This window comes from Macaca fascicularis, chromosome 19, assembly GCF_037993035.2.
Source record: "Macaca fascicularis isolate 582-1 chromosome 19, T2T-MFA8v1.1".
NCBI lineage: Eukaryota > Metazoa > Chordata > Mammalia > Primates > Cercopithecidae > Macaca > Macaca fascicularis.
The window spans coordinates 20,149,460-20,172,849 of record NC_088393.1 but is presented as its reverse complement, the minus strand read 5'-3'; the positions used below and the strand labels follow the sequence as shown (position 1 = coordinate 20,172,849).

Genomic DNA, 23,390 nt, shown 5'->3' with positions numbered 1-23,390 from the left:
CCTGAGGTCAGGAGTTCCAGACCAGCCTGGCCAACATGGTGAAACTCCATCTCTACTAAAATACAAAAATTAGCCGGAGTAGTGGCGGGCACCTGTAATTCCAGCTACTCAGAAAGCTGAGGTAGGAGAATCGCTTGAACCTGGGAGGCAGAGGTTGCCGTGACTGAGCACCACTGCACTCCAGCCTGGGCAACAAGAGCGAAACTCCATCTCCAAAGAAAACAAAAAGTAAATTGGCCAGTGGCAGTGGCTCACACCTGTAATCCCAGCACTTTCAGAGGTTGAGGCAGGAGGATCGCTTGAACCTAGGAGTTCGAGACCAGCCTGGGCAACATAAGGAGACGCACATCTCTACAAAAAATAAAAAAATTAAAACAATTAATTAGCCAGGCTTGGTGGTGTGTGCCTGTGGTCCCAGATACTTAGGAGGCTCAGGTTGGAGGCTTGCTTGAGTCCAGGAGTTGAAGACTGCAGTGAGCAATGATCACACCACTGCACTTCAGCCTGGGCCACAGAGCAAAAGCCTGTCTTTTAAGAAAAAAAGAAGAGGTAAATTCTAACACATACTACAAGGTGAAGCTCGAGGACATTATGCTAAGTGAAATAAACACGTCAGAAAAGGACAAATACTTTATGATGCCATTTACATGAGATACCCCCAGTCAAATTCACGAATTCAGACAGTAGAATGGAGGTTGCAAAAGACCTTGAGGGAAGGGGTGCACGGGGAGTTGTGCAACGAGACAGGTATCAGGGTTGCAAGATGAAAACAATTCTGGAAATTGGCTTCACAATCCGAATGTATTTTAACAGTACTGAAGAGAACACTTAAAATGGATGGGAGGCAAATAATACATTCGGCTTAAATGCAAACGTCCTGGCAGGGACAAACAGGACTGAAGCCAGGCCAGTTCAACCACGCCCCTTCCTGCTCCCTTGTCACTCAGTGACAAAGAGGCGGGGCCATTGGATCTGTCCAATCAGGATCTCAGCTGAAAAGATGGAGGGGCACGCTGCGCATGCGCAGTGCGGACGTCGCCATTCCTGGCCCCTGGCAAGATTGCGTTTCACCTGCTTCTGAGGGCGAAGGTGGCTCCGGCGCATCCTTTGTCGCGCCGTGACCTGCAGCTACTGACAGATCCATAGGGAGGACACCGGGACTTCCCGGACTCTGGGAAATGGTGAGTGTGCGGGGCCAGTGTCCGAGGGGAGGTTTCTGGTTGGAACCGTCCGTGGCCGAGGCCGGGGACCTCCTTGCAGTCGACTCCGGGGTCTGCAGACCCGGGGGCCACCACGGGCGCAGTTAGGTCCTCGGTCTTCTCCGTGGGGGCTGGACCGGCAGCCGGGAGCCCCAGCGTCCTATCCCATCCCCGCGGGGCGACCTCGGCCCCCGGCCCTGGAGCACCTCTGTGGGCAGCTCCGCACCCGCAGCCCCGCATCTCCCCAGATTGTTCGGTGACTGCGGGAGGGTCCTGGGGAGATCCCATCTCGGTCTGTGGGGTTTGTGCGTTTAAGAATCCACTTGGCTGGAAACCTTACGAAGAATCCACGGGTGCGTTTCCTCACTTGTGATAACCGAAGCCTGGGGAGGTCCTTGCTGCCGGGATCAGGAGGACCAGAGGAGCTCCCAGAGGTTCCTGTGACTGACTGCTCAAACGCCCCTGCTCTCATCACCAGGGACTGACCCCCCTCTAGTGCTCCCAGCATTCAAGCCTGGGGGTGTTTTTGACCTTCTGAATGTGGGCTTTCTTTTCGAAGTGCGAGGAAGGGGACTCCTTATCATAACTGATCAGAAAGTTTGTGTTTCTTGCCTTTGGACTCCTTGATCAAACATTAATTCTAGCCACCCTTCATTCTAGTTTCCCTTCGCTCTGGGTAATTTTGTTCCCTTGCGTGAATGTGTGCGATTTTAATTTTCTTTGGTTTCTGGGTGGAATTTATCTTGAGCTTGTTCAGGTTTTTAAAATTTTCTTGTTTGTGTTTCTTTATCCGCGTGGTTTCTACCCAAGAGATTTCTCCTATGTTGGAGTGCCATGATGATGGAAAATCTCTCTATGTCATTTCTTCCATATAAGTGGTAGGCCTTTTTTTTTTTTTTTTTTTTTTTTTTGAGACGGAGTCCCGCTCTGTCGCCCAGGCTGGAGTGCAGTGGCGCGATCTCGGCTCACTGCAAGCTCTGCCTCCCGGGTTCACGCCATTCTCCTGCCTCAGCCTCCCGAGTAGCTGGAACTACAGGTGCCCGCCACCACGCCCGGCTAATTTTTTGTATTTTTAGTAGAGACAAGATTTCACCCTGTTAGCCAGGATGATCTCGATCTCCTGACCTTGTGATCCGCCCGCCTCAGCCTCCCAAAGTGCTGGGATTACAGGCGTGAGCCACTGCGGCCGGCTAAGTGGCAAGCTTTGAGATTTGTGAGAGTGATGTTTATGACATACACCACTTTGATACATTCCGATTGTAAGTGTACGTTGTGATTTTTCTTTCCTCGTGTGGTTTTAATAGGTCAGTGTGTTTTTCTCTGAGCAATTATCCAGTGGAAGGTTCCTAAGTCTAGAGTCATTGTGAGAAATTTTTTGTTTGTTTTTGTTTTTGTTTTTGTTTTTGTTTTTTTTTGAGACGGAGTCTCGCTTTGTCGCCCAGGCTGGAGTGCAGTGGCGCGATCTCGGCTCACTGCAAGCTCCGCCTCCCGGGTTCACGCCATTCTCCTGCCTCCACCTGTGAGTAGCTGGGACTACAGGCGCGCACCACCACGCCCGGCTAATTTTTTAAAAAATATTTTTAGTAGAGATGGGGTTTCACCATGTTAGCCAGGATGGTCTCGATCTCCTGACCTCGTGATCTGCCCGCCTCGGCCTCCCAAAGTGCTGGGATTACAGGCGTGAGCCATCGCACCCAGCCTGTTTTTGTTTTTTTGAGATGGAGTCTCACTCTGTCGCCCAGGCTGGAGTGCAATGGCGTGATCATGGTTCACTGCAACCTCTGCCTCCCTGGTTCAAGCAATTCTCCTGCTTCAGCCTCCCGAATAGCTGGGATTACAGGCGCCTGCCACCACGCCCGGCTAATTCTTGTATTTTTTAGCAGAGATGGGGTTTCACCATGTTGGCCAGGCTGGTCTTGAACTCCTGACCTCAGGTGATCTTCCTGCCTCAGCCTCCCAAAGTGCTGGGATTACAGGCATGAGCCACTGCACCCGGCTGATTGTGGGCATGTTTTTGATGCTGATATGTCAGTAATCTAGTTTGGGTACCATACCCTGAAAGGTGTAATATATAGTTTTTCAGAATTGGAATAGTAATTATTTTTGTATAGAATAATTATCAGTAAGTAATGGTTTTCCTAAGGTGGTTATTTGTAGATCATATCTTTTATCTGTCAGTGTACTTGGGTCAAAAGCTAGTAGTGAGTCTCCTCATCTTAATTCAAGTAGGCTTAATATACATTACCTTGAATCTTCACATCCTGATGGTTTGGATGTATCCAGTTGAGCTATAGCTGCTTTATGATCTGCCAGTGTTTTGTAAATAGTTTTCCTGATTGTATTGGGTTTCTTATGTTATTCCAAGTCTGAGTTAGTAAAGTACTTCGCTTAGTACATTGGGTTTGCAGTCTTTCACCATCAAGTTTCTTAATATAAATAGATTGGTTTTTAAGATGCCTACCTTGTAATCAATATTGTAATTAAACACCTTTTGATATTCTGTGAGGTAATTTATATGAGTCATCATTGATTGTATTTCATTAAGTGTCTGTGAGATAGAGGAGAGTATGGAAGTGGTTGTTGACATGTGGGAGTTAAGTTTGTGTTTAAAATCAAACCCTGCTCTTAAGAAATAAAACTGTGGGCTGGGCACAGTGGGTCACGCCTGTAATCCCAGTACTTTTAGGAGGCCGAGGCGGGCGGATCACCTGAGGTCAGTTCAAGACCACCCTGACCAACATAGCAAATCCGTCTCTACTAAAAATACAAAAAAAAAAACATTAGCCGGGCGTGGTGCCGCACACCTGTAATCTCAGCTACTCGGGAGGTTGAGGCAGGAGAATTAGAATTGCTTGAACCCAGGAGGCAGAGGTTGTAATGAGCTGAGATAACATCACTGTACTCCACCCTTGAGACTGTCTCAAAAAAAAAATTAAATAAATAAATAAAGGTAATTTGCATATATTGTAGCCAACTTTGCCATCCAATGTGAATTTAACATGTGTTGTATTATGTCAAATTCTGAATGGTGCTGTGTCTGTTCATTCAGTTTGATTTGAAAAGCTTGTTGGTCTAGGTACGTGTAGCCATTTTAGTAAATTATATTAAAAAATGGGTGAGGGTAAGGTTTTTTCACCTGTAGGATGATGAAATATAGTTCTAATATATGTTAAGGTGGAAGCATATTAATGTTGGTTGCCCCTTAAAATACATGTCTCATTGAGTGGTGTTGACTCTGTACATTTTTTTTGGTAAGTTTCTCAGTTGCAGTGTTTAACTGGTACCCTTGAAAACAAGTATATTTAAGACAACTCTGTCTACATAATCTTTTGTTGTTTTAGCATGTGTTTCAGAAGTCGTGTGTGTAGGCCAGGCATGGTGGCTCATGCCTATAATCCCAGCACTTTGAGAAACCAAGGTGAGTGAATCACCTGTGTCAGGAGTTCGAGACCAGCCTGGCCAACATGGCGAAACTCCGTCTCTATTGAAAATACAAAAAATGGCCGGGCGCGGTGGCTCACGCCTGTAATCCCAGCACTTTGGGAGGCCGAGGCGGGCGGATCACAAGGTCAGGAGATCGAGACCATACTGGCTAACACTGTGAAACCCCGTCTCTACTAAAAATGCAAAAAATTAGCCGGGCGAGGCGGCGGGCGCCTGTAGTCCCAGCTACTCGGGAGGCTGAGGCAGGAGAATGGCGTGAACCCGGGAGGCGGAGCTTGCAGTGAGCCGAGATCGCGCCACTGCACTCCAGCCTGGGCGACTAAGCGAGACTCTGTCTCAAAAAAAAAAAAAGAAAATACAAAAAATTAGCTGGATGTGGTGGCAGGCGCCTGTAATTCCAGCTACTCAGGAGGCTGAGGCAGGAGAATTGCTTCAACCCAGGAGGTGGAGGTTGCAGCCAGCCGAGATTGCATCATTGCACTCTAGCCTGGATGACAGAGCAAGACTCTGTCTCAAAAAAAAAAAAAAAAATTGTGTGTGTAAAGTGATCAGGATCAGTTAAGGTTATTGGGTGGGCAAGGCACAATGGCTCACACCTGTAATCCCAGCACTTTGGGAGGTCGAGGCAGGTGGATCTTGAGGTCAGGAGTTCCAGACCAGCCTGGCTAACATGGTAAAACCCTGTCTCTACTAAAAAATACAAAAATTAGCTGGGTGTGGTGGCAGGTGCCTGTAATCCTAGCTACTCGGGAGGCTGAGGCAGGAGAATCACTTGAACCCAGGAGGCGGAGGTTGCAGCAAGCGGAGATCACGCCACTGTACTCCAGCCTGGGCGACAGAGCAAGACTCTGCCTCGTTGGGGGGATAGAAAGATTATTGGGTGTAATCTGTTTCCAGTCTAATTCTACTAGTGAGGATTTTTTTAGTTCTGTCAAAAAATTATGGTTCTGTCAAATAAGTTTGACTTTTGGCATGATTATAGCAAGGTTGGGGAAGGCAAAATTTCCCAAAAGTGGAAAGTTAGAGAATCATTTTAGTATGTCTTATCCTCTTCTATTATATATCACAGTCCAATGGGTATCCCAGTGGCATTGGTATTTTTTCCCATGGAGGTCTGAAAGTTGGGTATATGTAATATGAATGGTTGGTGTGATAGCTGTGTCTGGTGTTGTACCATCTTTTAGATCTGCTTTGTAATCATAATCTTTACTTCTTTCAAGTCTGGGTTGGTACCAGAATTCATACCAAGTATCAACAAATGACTTGGAGTATATATCATATTTATGCTTGTCATGTTAGTTCTTCTAGTATACTTTTGTTGTTGTTGTTGTTGTTGTTTGGTTTTTTTTTTTTTTTGAGATGGAGTTTTGCTCTTTCGCAGTCTGGAGTGCAGTGGCTCGATCTCAGCTCACTGCAACCTCGCCTTCCAGTTTCAAGCAATTCTCCTGCCTCCTGAGCAGTTGGGATTACAGGTGCCTGCCACCACACCCAGCTAACTTTTGTATTTTTAGTAGAGTTGGGATTTCACCATGTTGGCCAGGCTGGTCTCAAACTCCTGACCTTGTGATCCACCCACTACAGCCTCTGAAAGTGCTGGGATTACAGGCAAGAGCCACCATGCCCGGCCTCAGTATATGGTTTGACTGTGGTACTTGGATTGGTGTTGGGTCCGACAGATGGCTTTTATCTAATGATCTGTTTTGTTTTGTTTTGTTTGTGTTTTTTTTTGAGACGCAGTCTCACTGTGTTGCCCAGGCTGGAGTGCAGTGGCGTGATCTCGGATCACTGCAACCTCCACCTCCTGGGTTCAGGCGATTCTCCTGCCTCAGCCTTCCAAGTAGCTGGGATTATAGGCATGAGCCACCATGCCGGCTAATTTTTGTATTTTTAGTAGAGACGGAGTTTCACCATAATGGCCAGTCTGTTTTGATTGGCATGTCTGTTTCTGTGGCATTTTTCTATGTATTATGGGTGCTGTCCATTAGTTTGAGATGTTATTGAATGCTTGATTGTAGCTACATACATTGGCTGAGTTGCATTTATGTGGTCTTCTAAGGGGTATTTGGGAATACATGCCAAGCATCTATAAAAATACATTGATTGGATGTGTGTGTAGAAACTCTTTAGGCATTCGTTTCAAATGGTCTGAGACTACATATTATTAGTCTCTTGATTTTTCTAGCAGTTGTTCAAAAAATAATATATTTTCATCAAGTACATGTTGTAGAGTGTGTTCTGGTAATCCTGTGATTTTAGGTATGAGTTGGTATTGTTGGATATCTATGTATTTGAGGCTCAGGAATTTTTATGGTGGCTTTAGAAGGAGTGGTAGGAACAGAAGTAGTAGTAGTAGTTGTTGTTGTATCTGTTATATCCCTTTTATATTCTAAAATATTTTAGGCTGCATGCATTGCCTCCCACTTATAATCCCAGCACTTTGGGAAGTTGAGGCAGGAGGATGGCTTGAGACCAGCAACATAGGGAGACCCCATCGCTACTAAAAAAAAAAAAAAAAAAAAATTACCTATTTTAGTACATTTGTGTCAATCCTATGTTTTAAATTAATTATTGGATATGTAATATGTATCTGATTAAACATAACACTGTAACAACTAAGATATAACAGTACTAGGCCTTGAGGTTCCAAGATTAGGCCGAATAGGAACAGCTCCAGTCTACAGCTCCCAGCGTGAGCAACACAGAAGATTTCTGTGTTTCCAACTGAGGTGATTTCTGCATTTCCAACTGAGGTACTGGGTTCATCTCACTGGGGTTTGTTAGACAGTGGGTGCCACCCACAGAGCAGGGCGGGGCGTCGCCTCACCCAGGAAGCACAAGGGGTCGGGATATTCCCTTTCCTAGCCAAGGGAAGCCATGACAGACGGTATCTGAAAAATCAGGACTCTCCCACCCTAATACTGCACTTTTCCAACAGTCTTAGCAAATGGCACACCAGGAGATTATATCCTGCACCTGGCTCGGAGGGTCCCATGCCCACAGAGCCTCACTCACTGCTAGCACAGAAGTCTGAGATTGAACTGCAAGGTGGCAGCGAGGCTGGGGGAGGGGCGTCCACCATTGCTGAGGCTTGAGTAAGTAAACAAAGCGGCTGGGAAGCTGGAACTGGGTGGAGCCCACTGCAGCTCAAGGAGGCCTGCCTGCCTCTGTAGACTCCACCTCTGGGGGCAGGGCATAGCTGAACAAAAGGCAGCAGAAACTTCCCTGTCTGACAGCTTTGAAGAGAGTAGTGGTTCTCTCAACACAGAGTTTGAGATCTGAGAATGGACAGAGTGCCTCCTCAAGTGGGTCCTGGACCCCCAAGTAGCCTAACTGGGAGAGACCTCCCAGTAGGGGCTGACTGACATCTCATACAGCCAGGTGTCCCTCTGAGATGAAGCTTCCAGAGGAAGGATCAGGCAACAACATTTGCCATTCTTCAATATTTGCTGTTCTGCAGCCTCTGCTGGTGATAGGCAGGCAAACCGGGTCTCCAACAGACCTGCAGCTGAGCATCCTCCAACAGACCTCCAGCAAACTCCAACAGACCTGCAGCTGAGGATCCTGACTGTTAGAAGGAAAACTAACAAACAGAAAGGACATCCACACCAAAACCCCATCTGTATGGCACCATCATCAAAGACCAAAGGTAGCTAAAACCACGAAGATGGGGAGAAACTAGAGCAGAAAAGCTGAAAATTCTAAAAATCAGAGCACCTCTTCTTCTCCAAAGGAATGCGGCTCCTCGCCAGCAACGGAACAAAGCTGGATGGAGAATGACTTTGACGAGTTGAAAGAAGAAGGCTTCAGACGATCAGTAATAACAGACTTCTCTGAGATAAAGGAGGATGTTCAAACCCATCGCAAGGAAGCTAAAAACCTTGAAAAAAGATTAGACAAATGGCTAACTAGAATAAACAGTGTAGAGAAGACCTTAAATGACCTGATGGAGCTGAAAATCATGGCATGAGAACCACGTGATGCATGCACAAGCTTCAGTAGCTGATTTGATCAAGTGGAAGAAAGCATATCAGTGATTGAAGATCAAATGAATGAAATGAAGTGAGAAGAGAAGTTTAGAGAAAAAAGAGTAAAAAGAAATGAACAAAGCCTCCAAGAAATATGGGACTATGTGAAAAGACCAAATCTACATCTGATTGGTGTACCTGAAAGTGACAGGGAGAATGGAACCAAGTTGGAAAATACTCTTCAGGATATTATCCAGGAGAACTTCCCCAACCTAGCAAGGCAGGTCAACATTCAAATTCAGGAAATACAGAGAACACCACAAAGATACTCCTCAAGAAGAGCAACCTCAAGACACATAACTGTCAGATTCACCAAAGTTAAAATGAAGGAAAAAATGTTAAGGGCAGCCAGGGAGAAATGTCAGGTTACCCACAAAGGGAAGCCCGTCAGACTAACAGTAGATCTCTTGGCAGAAACTCTCCTAGCCAGAAGAGAATGGGGGCCGATCTTCAACATTCTTTAAAAAAAGAATTTTCAACCCAGAATTTCATATCCAGCCAAACTGAGCTTCATAAGTGAAGGAGAAATAAAATCCTTTACAGATAAACAAATGCTGAGAGATTTTATCACCACCAGGCCGCCTTACAAGAGCTCCTGAAGGAAGCACTAAACATGGAAAGGAACAAACGGTACCAGTCACTGCAAACACATGCCAAATTGTAAAGACCGTTGATGCTAGGAAGAAACTGCATCAACTAACGAGCAAAATAACCAGCTAACATCATAATGACAGGGTCAAATTCACACATAACAATATTAACCTTAAATGTAAATGGGCTAATTGCTGCAATTAAAAGACAGACTGGCAAATTGGATAAAGAGTCAAGACCCATCAGTGTGCTGTATTCAGGAGACCCATCTCATGTGCAGAGACACACATAGGCTCAAAATAAAGGGATGGAGGAAGATCTGCCAAGCAAATGGAAAGCAAACAAAAGCAGGGGTTACAATCCTAGTCTCTGATAAAACAGACTTTAAACTAACAAGATCAAAAGAGACAAAGAAGGCCATTATATAATGGTAAAAGGATCAATTCAACAAGAAGAGTTAACTATCCTAAGTATATATGCACCCAATATAGGAACACCCAGATTCATAAAGCAAGCCCTTAGAGACCTACAAAGAGACTTAGACTCCCAGACAATAATAATGGGAGACTTTAACACCCCACTGTCAGCATTAGACAGATCAACGAGACAGAAAGTTAAGAAGGATATCCAGGAATTGAACTCAGCTCTGCACCAAGCAGACCTAATAGACATCTACAGAACTCTCCACCCCAAATCAACAGAATAGACATTCTTCTTAGCACCACATCACACTTATTCCAAAATTGACCACATAGTTGGAAGTAAAGCACTCCTCAGCAAATGTAAAAGAACATAAATTATAACAAACTGTCTCTCAGACCACAGTGCAATCAAACTAGAAGTCAGGATTAAGAAACTCACTCAAAACCGCTCAACTACATGGAAACTGAACAACCTGCTCCTGAACGACTATGGGTACATAATGAAATGAAGGCAGAAATAAAGATGTTCTTTGAAACCAATGAGAACAAAGACACAACATACCAGAATCTCTGGGACACATTTAAAGCACTGTGTAGAGGGAAATTTATGGCACTAAATGCTCACAAGAGAAAGCAGGAAAGATCTAAAATTGACACCCTAACACCACAATTAAAAGAACTAGAGAAGCAAGAGCAAACACATTCAAAAGCTAGCAAAAGGCAAGAAATAACTAAGATCAGAGCTGAATTTTTTTTTTTTTTTTGAGACGGAATCTCACTGTGTCGCCCAGGCTGGAGTGCTGTGGCCGGATCTCAGCTCACTGCAAGCTCCGCCTCCCGGGTTCATGCCATTCTCCTGCCTCAGCCTCCTGAGTAGCTGGGACTACAGGCGCCCGCCACCTCACCCGGCTAGTTTTTTTGTATTTTTTAGTAGAGACAGGGTTTCACCGTGTTAGCCAGGATGGTCTCGATCTCCTGACCTCGTGATCCGCCCGTCTCAGCCTCCCAAAGTGCTGGGATTACAGGCTTGAGCCACCGCGCCCGGCCCTAGCCACCGCGCCCGGCCTGTATTTTTTAGTAGAGACGGGGTTTCACCGTGTTAGCCAGGATGGTCTCGATCTCCTGACCTCGTGATCCGCCCGTCTCGGCCTCCCAAAGTGCTGGGATTACAGGCTTCAGCCACCGCGCCCGGCCCAGCTGATTTTTTTTTAATGGGCTTCATTGATGTTATTGCAGAGGACATGCAAAAGAAACTACCATCAGAGTGAACAGGCAACCTACAGAATGGGAGAAAATTTTTGCAATCTACCCATCTGGCAAAGGGCTAATATCCAGATCTACAAAGAACTTAAAACAAATTTACAAGAAAAAAACAACCCCATCAAAAAGTGGGCAAAGAATATGAACAGACACTTCTCAAAAGAAGACATTTATGCAACCAACCAACACATGAAAAAATGTTCATCATCACTGGTCATCAGAGAAATGCAAATCAAAACCACAGTGAGATACCATCTCACACCAGTTAGAATGGCAATCATTAATAAGTCAGGAAACAACAGATACTGGAGAGGATGTGGAGAAATAGGAACACTTTTACACTGTTGGTGGCAGTGTAAACTAGTTCAACCATTGTGGAAGACAGTGTGGCGATTCCTTAAGGATCTAGAACTAGAAATACCATTTGACCCAGCCATCCCATTACTGGGTATATACCCAAAGGATTATAAATCATGCTGTTATAAAGACACATGCACATGTATGTTTATTGCGGCACTATTCACAATAGCAAAGACTTGGAACCAACCCAAATGTCCATCAGTGACAGACTGGATTAAGCAAATGTGGCACATATACACCATGGAATACTGTGCAGTCATAAAAAAGGATGAGTTTTGTAATCCCAGCACTTTGGGAGGCCAAGACGGGCGGATCACGAGGTCAGGAGATCGAGACCATCCTGGCTAACCCGGTGAAACCCCATCTCTACTAAAAAAATACAAAAAACTAGCCGGGCGAGGTGGCGGGCGCCTGTAGTCCCAGCTACTTCGGAGTCTGAGGCAGGAGAATGGCGTAAACCCGGGAGGCGGAGCTTGCAGTGAGCTGAGATCCGGCCACTGCACTCCAGCCTGGGCGACAGAGCAAGACTCCGTCTCAGAAAAAAAAAAAAAAAAAGATGAGTTCATGTCCTTTTTAGTGACATGGATGAAGCTGGAAACCATCATTCTGAGCAAACTATCGCAAGGACAAAAAACCAGACTCCGCATGTTCTCACTCATAGGTGGGAATTGAACAATGAGAACACTTGGACATAGGGTGGGAAACATCACACACTAGGGCCTGTCATGGGGGTGGAGGGAGGCGGCAGGGATAGCATTAGGAAATATACCTAATGTAAATGATGAATTAACGGGTGCAGCACACCAACATGATACATGTATACATATGTAACAAACCTGCACGTTGTGCACATGTACCCTAGAACTTAAAGTATAATAAAAAAAGATAATAACAGTGCTCAATGGGTAAGTTTCATCCTAAACTCTTCCCTAAGCAGCATAGTAGAGAGCTGTTACTAGCAGCAGTATGTATCAAGAGAAATATGTGTTTTCTCCTCTCTCATTAAGCAGTTAAGCAATACAACTTATATAACAGGTTAGTAGCCAAGCCAGACCACCGCAGCCCTTGGAGTCTGCAGGTTCACCTAAGCCTCCAATGGTTCCTAATGCTGCATTTAGTTCACAAATTTAAAGAATAGAAACCTGGCTGTGGCACCTAGGTTCTACCAGGTCTGGTCTGACATCCATTCTGAGCCTGATCGGCCAGTCTGCTTCAACTAAGTTAATCAAGTAAATCTGATGCAATGGTTCCAAAGTCTCTAGGTGGCAAAGACAAGTCTCAAGATGAAAAGGAAGGTGAATTAGGTGAGGCATAGGAGAACTTAGAGAGGCTAAAGGTGATCTTGGAGAAACTAAGTCTCCATGCTGAGAGTGCACTGTTGCTGTCAGTCTGCAAACTATTAATCAGATACTGTGGTTGGCAAGCAGATGGTGCAATTTGTCGTTTGTCTGCAGTGATGTGTATGCTTTGTGTTACCCTGGTTTATCTGGTTGGAATTTAAGTAATAATAAGATAGTAAAGTCACTCTGATGACTAGTAGAGGTGAATGAGAAAGGCAGTAAGACCAGCCGAGAAGCTACACAAATTTGTAGCCAGGTTGTTGTTCTTTTTTTTTTTTTTTTGAGATTGAGTCTTGCTCTGTTGCCTAGGCTGGAGTGCAAGGGCTCACTGCAGCCTCTGCTCATTGCAGCCTCCGCCTCCTGGGTTCAAGCGATTCTCCTGCCTCAGCCTCCCTGATAGCTGGGATTACAGGTGCCTGCCACCATACCCAGCTAATTTTTGTATTTTTCAGTAGAGACAGGGTTTCACCATGTTGGTCAGGCTGGTCTTGAACTCCTGACCTCGGGTGATCCACCCACCTCGGCCTCCCAAAGTGCTAGGATTACAGGCATGAGCCACTACACCCAGCCCAGGTTGTTGTTCTTAAGCAAGTAAACTTGTTATTCCAGTGATGGCTACAGGTGATGTTGAAGCTAAAAATACTAGGTAAGTGGCAAGTAAAACTGGATTGAAGTGCACCTTCAATTATTCTTATGGAAACACTGATGCAATCAGTGACTTGAAGAAAACAGTGTAGTGCCACTGTTGTAGAAGGTGTAACAAATCTAGGTCTAGTGAAAATTTGGAGAAAAGTTGGAGATTTTGCATAATTCTAAGTCTCCTCTTTTTCCTGTAGTCAATAAGTATATCTATATCCATAGGCCAGGATGTCCTGCTGGGAGATAGTGTTGTCATTTAGTCAAATGCTCACCTTGTAAGGTATAATCTTTGTGTCATTGTCTTTCTTATCCTTTGTGACTGTTAAGGTTGGTTAATTAAAGTAAGAGTAGAAGGGCCAGGTGCGGTGGCTCATGCCTATAATCCCAGCCCTTTGGGAGGTCAAGGTGGGCAGATCCCTTGAGGCCAGGAGTTTGACACTCACCTGGCCAACATGGCAAAACCCCATCTCTACTGAAAATACAAAAAATTAACTGGGCATGGTGGTGCTTACCTGTAATCTCAGCTACTCAGAGGCTGAGGCAGGAGAATCGCTTGAACCCAGGAAGTGGAGGAAGCCGAGATCGTGTCACTGCACTCCAGCCTGGGCAACAGAGTGTGACAATTTCTCAAAAAAAGAAAAAAAAAAAAAAGAGTCTGACTTAATTCATATACATTTTTATAACAAAGATGTTGTTTGTTCCTCCTGTAACTTCTTTCAAGGTTTTTCTTTGTCTTTTAATTTTCTATTTGAATATGATACACCCAGATGTGGATTTGGGGGTATATATGTTGCTTGGCATTCCTGGATATGTCCTTTCATGTATATCGTTAATTTTGGGAAATTATCAGTCGTTATTGCTTCAATTATTTCTTCTGTTTCTTTCTCTTTCTTCTTTAGTTAGTACTATTATGTGTATGTTCCACTTTTTGTAATTTTCTGACAGTTTTTGGATCTTCTGATGTCTTTTTTCTCCTTTTCAGTTTGGCGGGTTATACTGACAGTTCTTCAAGATCACTGATCATCTCTTCAGACATTTCCACTGTATTGATGAACCTCTAAGGCTGTTCTTCATTTCTGTTGTGGTGTATTTTATGTCCTTCGTTACCTTTTGATTCTTCGTTAGAACTTCTATGTCTCTGCTTAAATTGTCTATTTTTTTTTCATATTGTTCAACATTTCCTTGAGAACCCTTAGTATATTAATCATATTTGGTTTAAATTTCTTATCTGACAATTCCAACATCTCTTCTATACCTAATCTGGTTCTGGCGCTTGACCTCTGTCTTCTAATTCTGTTCTTAAAACCTTTTCGTATTTCGTATATTTTTTTGTTGAAAACTGGACAAGATGTACTGGGAAAAAGAAACTGAGGTAAATAGGCCTTGAGTGTGAGTTCTAGGTTTATCCTACTGGGTTTTGTCTCTGTTTACTGTTTTCAGTAGCTGTAGATGTCAGAGGTTAAAATTTCCTTTGGTGTCCTTGCTTTTCTCTCTCCTGTCATCTTTGGGGTTCTCTCTTTTTTTTTTTTTTTTTTTTTGAGACGGAGTCTGGCTCTGTTGCCCGGGCTGGAGTGCAGTGGCCGGATCTTAGCTCACTGCAAGCTCCGCCTCCCGGGTTTAAGCCATTCTCCTGTCTCAGCCTCCCGAGTACCTGGGACTACAGGCGCCGCCACCTCGCCTGGCTAGTTTTTTGTATTTTTAGTAGAGACAGGGTTTCACCGTGTTAGCCAGGATGGTCTCGATCTCCTGACCTCGTGATCCGCCCGTCTCGGCCTCCCAAAGTGCTGGGATTACAGGCTTGAGCCACCGCGCCCGGCCAATCTTTGGGGTTCTCTAGACACTTGCTAAATAAAGTCTGAAACATGCAGAAGGAAACTGCAATATTCTTTCATTGCAGCCACCTGTTTTTGTTTTGTTTTGTTTTGTTTTGTTTGAGACGGAGTCTTGCTGTGTCTCCCAGGCTGGAGTGCAGTGGCGTGATCTCGGCTCACTGCAAGCTCCGCCTCCCGGGTTCACGCCATTCTCCCGCCTCAGCCTCCCAAGTAGCTGAGACTACAGGCGCCCGCCACCACGCCCGGCTAGTTTTTTGTATTTTTAGTAGAGACGGGGTTTCACCATGTTAGCCAGGATGGTCTCGATCTCCTGACCTCGTGATCCACCCGCCTCGGCCTCCCAAAGTGCTGGGATTACAGGCTTGAGCCACCGCGCCCGGCGCAGCCACCTGTTTTTAAACAGAAACCCTAATGACAATACTGGTAAGCTGTAGGTGGAAGGGAAACATGTTATAGTCCTATGATTTGATCTCAGTCTTTTAGTGAGCCTGTGCCCCTGAGCTGCAATGTTTTGTGATATGATATGATTAGCTTTTGTATGTGATTCCTAGCACAGAGCTCCTAAATCCCTTGAATTTCACAAGTGAGAAGGGTGAAAGGATCCTCCTTATTTGCAAAGTAGCACTCTTAGGAGATCCTAGATGACTTTAGGATTAGGATTGGTGACCACAAAGACCCACCCTTGAACTTTCAGCCCTAGCCCCCAGCCTCACAAAAGAAAAGAGGAGCTGGAGATTGAATTAATCATTAGTGTGTAATGATTTAATCAATCATATCTATCTGATGGGACCTTCATAAATATTGGGGCTCTGAGAACTTCCATGTTGGTGAACATATTGAGGTGCCGTGAGGATGGCACACCCAGGGAATGCATGGAAACTTCCCACCTCCTCCCCATACTGACCAATGGGCCTCTTCCACTTGGCTGTTCGTGAGTTGTATGTTTTGTAATTAAACCGGTGATGCTAAGGAAGTCACTCTCCTGACTTCTGAGGGAGGCCCTAGTGAATTATTGAACTATAAAGGGTGTTGTGAGAACTCCAGATTTGTAGTTGGCATATAGAAGCATGGGTGGCCTGGGCACCCCACTGTGTGACTTGCATCTGACATGGGGGCAGTCTTGTGGGACTGAGTCCTTAACCTGTGGAGTCTGACTAATTCTGGGTACTTAAAATTGGATTATATTTTAGGGCACAGTCAATGTCAGAGAGTTGGAGAATGGTGTTGGAAAAGACACCTTGTATTGGTGTTGGGAAGACAAAAAATGGTTCACTTTCACACATGCTTCTGTGTCCCTGCTCCCAGGTCACATAGGCTTTGGCAAACTCCTAGTAGGTTAGGCTTTTGTTGAAATGGATTTTTTTGAGAATAGGCCTTCTTAAGAAGAACATGATGTTCTGGGAATATTATAAAATTGTTCCTTTTCCTATTTGTCTCTCAAATTTTAGAGAGAAAACTTTGCCTTATGATCCTCAATTCTTTAATGGATCTAAGAAGAGTAATCGATTTGATGTTTGTTTATTTTTTACTTGCGCGGCTGGGAATGACAATTTCTACGTTCCTTACTTGTAAGACCCGAAATTGGAAGTCTCTGACTTCATTTTTTTGTGATGTTTGATGGATGATCGCTTTAAAATCTCATTCTTGGCCGGGCGCGGTGGCTCAAGCCTGTAATCCCAGCACTTTGGGAGGCCGAGACGGGCGGATCACGAGGTCAGGAGATCGAGACCATCCTGGCTAACACGGTGAAACCCCGTCTCTACTAAAAAATACAAAAAAAACTAGCCGGGCGAGGTGGCGGGAGCCTGTAGTCCCAGCTACTCGGGAGGCTGAGGCAGGAGAATGGCGTGAACCCGGGAGGCGGAGCTTGCAGTGAGCTGAGATCCAGCCACAGCACTCCAGCCTGGGTGACAGAGCAAGACTCCGTCTCAAAAAAAAAAAAATAATAAAAAAATAAAATAAAATCTCATTCTTGCCAGGCATGGGGGCTCATGCCTATAATCCCAGCACTTTGGGGAGTGGAGGCAGGCAGATTGCTTGAGCCCAGGAGTTCAAGACCAACCTGGCCAACATTGTGAAACCCTGTCTCTACTAAAAACACAAAAATTAGATGGGTGTGGTGGTGCACACCTGTAATCCCAGCTACTCAGGAGGCTGAGGCACAAGAATCACTTGAACCCAGGAGGCGAAGCTTGCAGTGAGCCGAGATCACGCTACAGCACTCCAACCTGGGCAACAGTGAAACTCGGTCTCAAAAAAAAATGAAATAAAATAAAATCTCATTCCTCCTTTTCCACTATATACCCCACATCCAGATATGATAGGAAGAAAGCCTGGGTCACCCTCATTTGGTGCTGGTGAGACATCCAATCCACATTAGCCCCTGGCTATATGCATGAACTCCCACACTAGTCCACTCCCTAACCTCAGTGAAAACTCCAAGCCAGCCTACCCGCTCTTCCCAAGGTCTCAAGTATACATGTAATAAACCTTCTCCTGGGGCCGGGCGCGGTGGCTCAAGCCTGTAATCCCAGCACTTTGGGAGGCCGAGACGGGCGGATCACGAGGTCAGGAGATCGAGACCATCCTGGCTAACACGGTGAAACCCCGTCTCTACTAAAAATTACAAAAAACTAGCCGGGCGAGGTGGCGGGCGCCTGTAGTCCCAGCTACTCGGGAGGCCGAGGCAGGAGAATGGCGTGAACCCGGGAGGCGGAGCTTGCAGTGAGCTGAGATCCGGCCACTGCACTCCAGCCTGGGCGACAGAGCGAGACTCCGTCTCAAAAAAAAAAAAAAAAAAAAAAAAAAAAAAATAAACCTTCTCCTGGTGTAGGGATTTTGTAGAGGTCTAAGTTGCCATACGTACCTCCTCAGGCCTGAGCTCTAACTTCCCAGTAACCTCCTAGATCCATGAAATATGAGAGAGACAAAAGGAAGAACTAAGCCTGTGATAAATATTACACAAACAAGTTGAAATTAATACTTCTGCAAAGGAATATTTTCATTCAGCCAGCTGGATTTGAGTAGTCATAGTGGAACAGGAATTAAAAGAAATTTTAAAGACGTGTAAGCAAAAACTCAGTTGTATGTAAGAAAAACCAGTTCCCCCTGAGGAAGAGAAAGAGCTGAAGTCCTTTAAAAATTGACTGCCTGTTTTTCTGTGGCTAGTGAGCCATATCTCTCCCTTTCCCAGGCATTGTGAAGACCCTGTTTCTCTAGCTGTGCAGCTGCAAGGTCACTAAACAGATAATCTCAAGTCGTAAAACATGTTGTTCCTTGAAAAGTAAGAAATAATGTAATGCATGTCTTAATTGAATAACTGTCTTTGTTTCTCACTTCTGTCCCCCTGCACAAATCTCCCCCCACCCCACGAAATACTGAAAAGGTAGCTTGACTCTTTGTTCGAGGCTCAGTCCTTTAGATGTTAATCCAATTGGGTCAGTGCACCTAAGTAATTAAATAATTCCTCCTCAACGTGTCAATCTCTGATTCCTTAATAGTCCCACTGCAGTAGTGGCCCGGAGTCCTTCAGGACTTGGCCAGCAGCTCCTCATGACAATTTAGCTTTCCACAGGCCTCCTGGCCTCTCGTTTGTTGATGGGAATAAAAGAAAAGCCTACCGTTCTTGAAGGTGTATTTATTTATTGAAACCTTACCCAGATTGATTCCATGTTTAATGAAATGCTGAGTAAGATGCTTCATAAGGTAGGAAATGAGTTTCTCACAAGGGATTAGAGGTCTTAAAATTTGTTTCATTTGTATAGCATTTCTCTTACTTTTCCAATGTGAGCTTGAGTCCACCTTTAGAGAACAATAAAGTTCCAAATAATCACAGTAAAAATATAGAAGCAATTGATCAGGCACAGTGGCTCACGCCTGTAATCCTAGCACTTTGGGAGGCTGGGGGGTGGGGCAAATTGCCTGCGCTCAGGAGTTCGAGACCAGCCTGGCCAACATGGCAAAACCCTGTCTCTACTAAAAATACAAAAAATTAGCTGGGTGTGGTGGCACATACCTGTAGTCCCAGCTACTCAGGAGGCTGAAGCACAAGAATCATTTGACCTCCAGAGGCAGAGGTTGCAGTGAGCCAAGATCAGACCACTGAACTCCAGCCTGGGCAATAAAGCAAGACTCTGTTTCAAAAAAAGAAAAAGAAAAAAGAAAAAAATAGAAGTAACTTCTGTGTGTTCATGATCGCATGAATTTTATGAGGAAGTCAGTGTGGACAGTTGTAGTTCTGACAGCCAAGTCATACACCAAATGTTTGGAGAACACAGAATTGTATGGGAACTTCTTATAAATCGAGTATAGATCCCCAGTACCACCAGTCTTACCCATCCTCCTGTAAACATATGTGGAATGTTTCAGAACTCAGTCTCCTTTGAGGATGTGGCTGTGAACTTCACCCTGGAGGAGTGGGCTTTGCTGGATTCTTCACAGAAAAAGCTCTACGAAGATGTGATGCAGGAGACCTTCAAAAACCTGGTCTGTCTAGGTAAGGATATCAACATTTCTCTCCTCAGTTAAATTTAGAACACAGAACAAGTGTTTCTTGCTTGACAGCTGTGTTCCAAGATTTGAAATGTGGAAAGGGAATCTTTCAGTGATTGAATCAGACAGAGTCACAGCTAATCATGAAACTAGACTGTAATGATTTTCTGTAATTTGTAATAATTTATAATGGTGTTTCTGGGTGTGCATTTTAGGAAAAAAGTGGGAAGACCAGGACATTGAAGATGACCACAGAAACCAGGGGAGAAATCGAAGGTGAGTTGCATCCACAGAAGAATAGCGGCCCGTGGGGGAATTTCAGAAGAAAGCAGGCAAAACAATTAAGCACAGCTTCAAATTTAGTTATTCCTAGAAAACTTTCACTGAAAATGTTTTCTTAAAAACATCATAGATGTTCAGGATGTGAAAAATAAATCACGTTGAAATAGCATTTAGAAAATCCTTCTATAAATATGATTCTTTTGACCAGGCACAGTAGTTTGTGCAGGTAATCCCAGCAGTTTGGGAGGCTGAGGTAGGAGGATCACTTGAGGCCAAGAATTCAAGACCAGCCTGGGTAACATAACAAGACCTCATCTGGGAAAAAAAAAAAAAAAAAGGCTGGGCGTGGTGGCTCACACCTGTATTCCCAGCACTTTGGGAGGCCAAGGGGGCGGATTACGAGGTCAGGAGATCGAGACCATCCTGACTAACATAGTGAAACCCATCTCTACTAAAAATACAAAAAAAAAAAAAAAATTAGCCGGGCATGGTGGCAGGCGCCTGTAGTCCCAGCTACTCAGGAGGCTGAGGTAGGAGAATGGCGTGAACCTGGGAGGCGGAGATTGCAGTGAGCCGAGATCGCGCCGTTGCACTCCAGCCTGGGCGACAGAGTGAGACTCCATCTCAAAAAAAAAAAAAAAAAAAAGGCCTGGCACGGTGGCTCATACCTGTAATCCTAGCACTTTGGGAGGCCAAGGCGGGCGGATTACCTGAGGTCAGGAGTTCAAGACCAGCCTGGCCAACATGGCAAAACCCCATCTCCACTAAAAATACAAAAATTAGCCGGCCGTGGTAGTGTGCTCCTATAATCCCAGCTACTCAGGAGGCTGAGGCAGGAAAATCGCTGGAACCCGGGAGGCAGAGGCTGCAGTGAGCCTAGATCACACCACTGCGCTCCAGCCTGAGTGACAGAGCAAGACTCTGTCTCAAAAAAAAAAAAAAAAGAAAAAAAAGCATTAGCCAGGCATGCTAGCACGCATCTATAGCGCATCTGTAGCGCATCTATACTCCCAGCTGCTCAGGAGGCTGAGATGGGAGGATTGGTTGAGCCCAGGAATTCAAGGCTTCATTGAGCTGTGATCGTGCCACTGCACTCCAGCCTGGGTGAGAGAATGAGACTCCATCTCTTATTTAAACAAAACAAACAAAAAAATTGACTGTTTTGATCATAACTACAGTTGAGTCTTCTTCTAGAGCATTGAATATATTAACTTTCAAACAATTCAGACAGTGCAGATATCCTACACTTCCTCCGAAAATGGTTAAAATGTAATTCTCATACCTACTAATAAATACAAAATAATTTAAAAGCCACTGATAATGTACTGCTCATTTTTTACAGAGGTCATATGGTTGAGAGACTCTGTGAAAGTAGAAAAGGTGGCAAATGTGGAGAAACCACAAGCCAGATGCCAAATGTTAATATCAACAAGGAAACTTCTACTGGAGCAAAACCACATGAATGCAGCTTTTGTGGGAAAGACTTCATGCATCATTCATCCCTTAATAGGCACATGAGATCTCACATTGGACAGAAACCAAATGAGTATCAGGAATATGAAAAGCAACCATGTAAACGTAAAGCGGTTGGGAAAACCTTCAGTTATCGCCACTGTGTTCGCAAACATGAAAGAACTCACACTGGAGGGAAGCCCTATGAATGTAAACAATGTGGGAAAGCCTTTATATATTACCAGCCTTTTCAAAGACATGAAAGGATTCATGCTGGAGAGAAACCCTATGAATGTAAGCAATGTGGAAAAACCTTTATATATTACCAGTCTTTTCAAAAACATGCTCACACTGGAAAGAAACCCTATGAATGTAAACAGTGTGGGAAAGCCTTTATATGTTACCAATCTTTTCAAAGACATGAAAGGACTCACACTGGAGAGAAACCCTATGAATGTAAGCAATGTGGTAAGGCCTTCAGTTGTCCCACATACTTTCGAACTCATGAAAGAACCCATACTGGAGAAAAACCCTACAAGTGTAAAGAATGTGGTAAAGCTTTCAGTTTTCTCAGTTCTTTTCGAAGGCATAAAAGGACTCACAGTGGAGAGAAACCCTATGAATGTAAAGAATGTGGAAAAGCCTTCTTTTATTCTGCAAGCTTTCAAGCACATGTAATAACACACACTGGGGCTCGACCTTATAAATGTAAAGAATGTGGGAAAGCCTTCAACTCTTCTAATTCCTGTCGAGTGCATGAAAGAACTCATATTGGAGAAAAACCATATGAATGTAAACGGTGTGGCAAATCATTCAGTTGGTCCATTTCTCTTCGAATGCATGAAAGAACTCATACTGGAGAGAAACCCTATGAATGTAAACAGTGTCATAAAACCTTCAGTTTTTCAAGCTCCCTTCGAGAACACGAAACAACTCACACTGGAGAGAAACCCTATGAATGTAAACAATGTGGGAAAGCCTTCCGTTTTTCAAGTTCCCTTCAAAGACATGAAAGGACTCACAGTGCAGAAAAACCCTATGAATGTAAACAGTGTGGGAAAGCCTTCAGGTGTTCAAGTTATTTTCGAATTCATGAAAGGTCGCACACTGGAGAGAAACCCTATGAATGTAAACAGTGTGGAAAAGTTTTCATTCGTTCCAGTTCCTTTCGACTGCATGAAAGGACACACACTGGAGAGAAACCCTATGAATGTAAACTGTGTGGGAAAGCCTTCAGTTTTTCAAGTTCCCTTCGAGAACATGAAAAAATTCACACTGGGAATAAACCGTTTGAATGTAAGCAGTGTGGTAAGGCCTTCCTTCGTTCCAGTCAAATTCGATTGCATGAAAGGACTCACACTGGAGAGAAACCGTATCAGTGTAAACAATGTGGAAAAGCCTTCATTTCTTCCAGTAAATTTCGAATGCATGAGAGAACTCACACAGGAGAGAAACCCTATCGATGTAAACAATGTGGGAAAGCCTTCAGATTTTCAAGTTCTGTTCGAATTCATGAAAGGTCTCACACTGGAGAGAAACCTTATGAATGCAAACAATGTGGAAAAGCCTTCATTTCTTCCAGTCACTTTCGACTGCATGAAAGGACTCATATGGGAGAGAAAGCCTAAGAATATAAGCAACATTCTGAAGCCTTCAGTTTTTCCAGCTCCTTCTGAATACACGAAAGAGTTCATACTGGACAAAAGCTGTGTGAATACAAACATTGTTTTAAAGCCCTGGATTGTTCCAGTTTCTTTTGAACACATGAAAGAAGTCCCACTGGTGAGAAACCATATGAATGTAAACATTGTGATTAATCCTTCAGTTGACCTAATTCATTTCTTTTTTTGTGTGTGTGTGTGACAGAGTCTCGCTCTTTCGCCCAGGCTGGAGTGCAGTGGCCGGATCTCAGCTCACTGCAAGCTCCGCCTCCCGGGTTTACGCCATTCTCCTGCCTCAGCCTCCCGAGTAGCTGGGACTACAGGCGCCCGCCACCTTGCCCGGCTAGTTTTTTGTATTTTTTTAGTAGAGACAGGGTTTCACCGTGTTAGCC

The 23,390-nt window shown here is 44.5% G+C and overlaps 1 protein-coding gene and 1 long non-coding RNA gene across 2 annotated transcripts; one reads left to right on the top strand and one right to left on the bottom strand.

The window, feature by feature from the left end:
- Window positions 1-1,028: 1,028 nt before the first annotated feature.
- On the top strand, window positions 1,029-23,161 carry ZNF14 (zinc finger protein 14). The gene is made up of 4 exons (XM_045379251.3): window positions 1,029-1,181; window positions 19,481-19,607; window positions 19,819-19,879; window positions 21,228-23,161. Exons 1-4 carry the CDS (start codon window positions 1,179-1,181, stop codon window positions 22,963-22,965), a joined length of 1,929 nt encoding a protein of 642 aa, XP_045235186.2. The 5' UTR covers window positions 1,029-1,178; the 3' UTR covers window positions 22,966-23,161.
- LOC141409225 (uncharacterized) lies at window positions 17,277-19,301 on the bottom strand. The gene is made up of 2 exons (XR_012428631.1): window positions 17,931-19,301; window positions 17,277-17,602 (listed from the first exon to the last, which is right to left on the bottom strand). It is a non-coding gene; the product is annotated as an uncharacterized lncRNA (long non-coding RNA).
- Window positions 23,162-23,390: the final 229 nt, after the last annotated feature.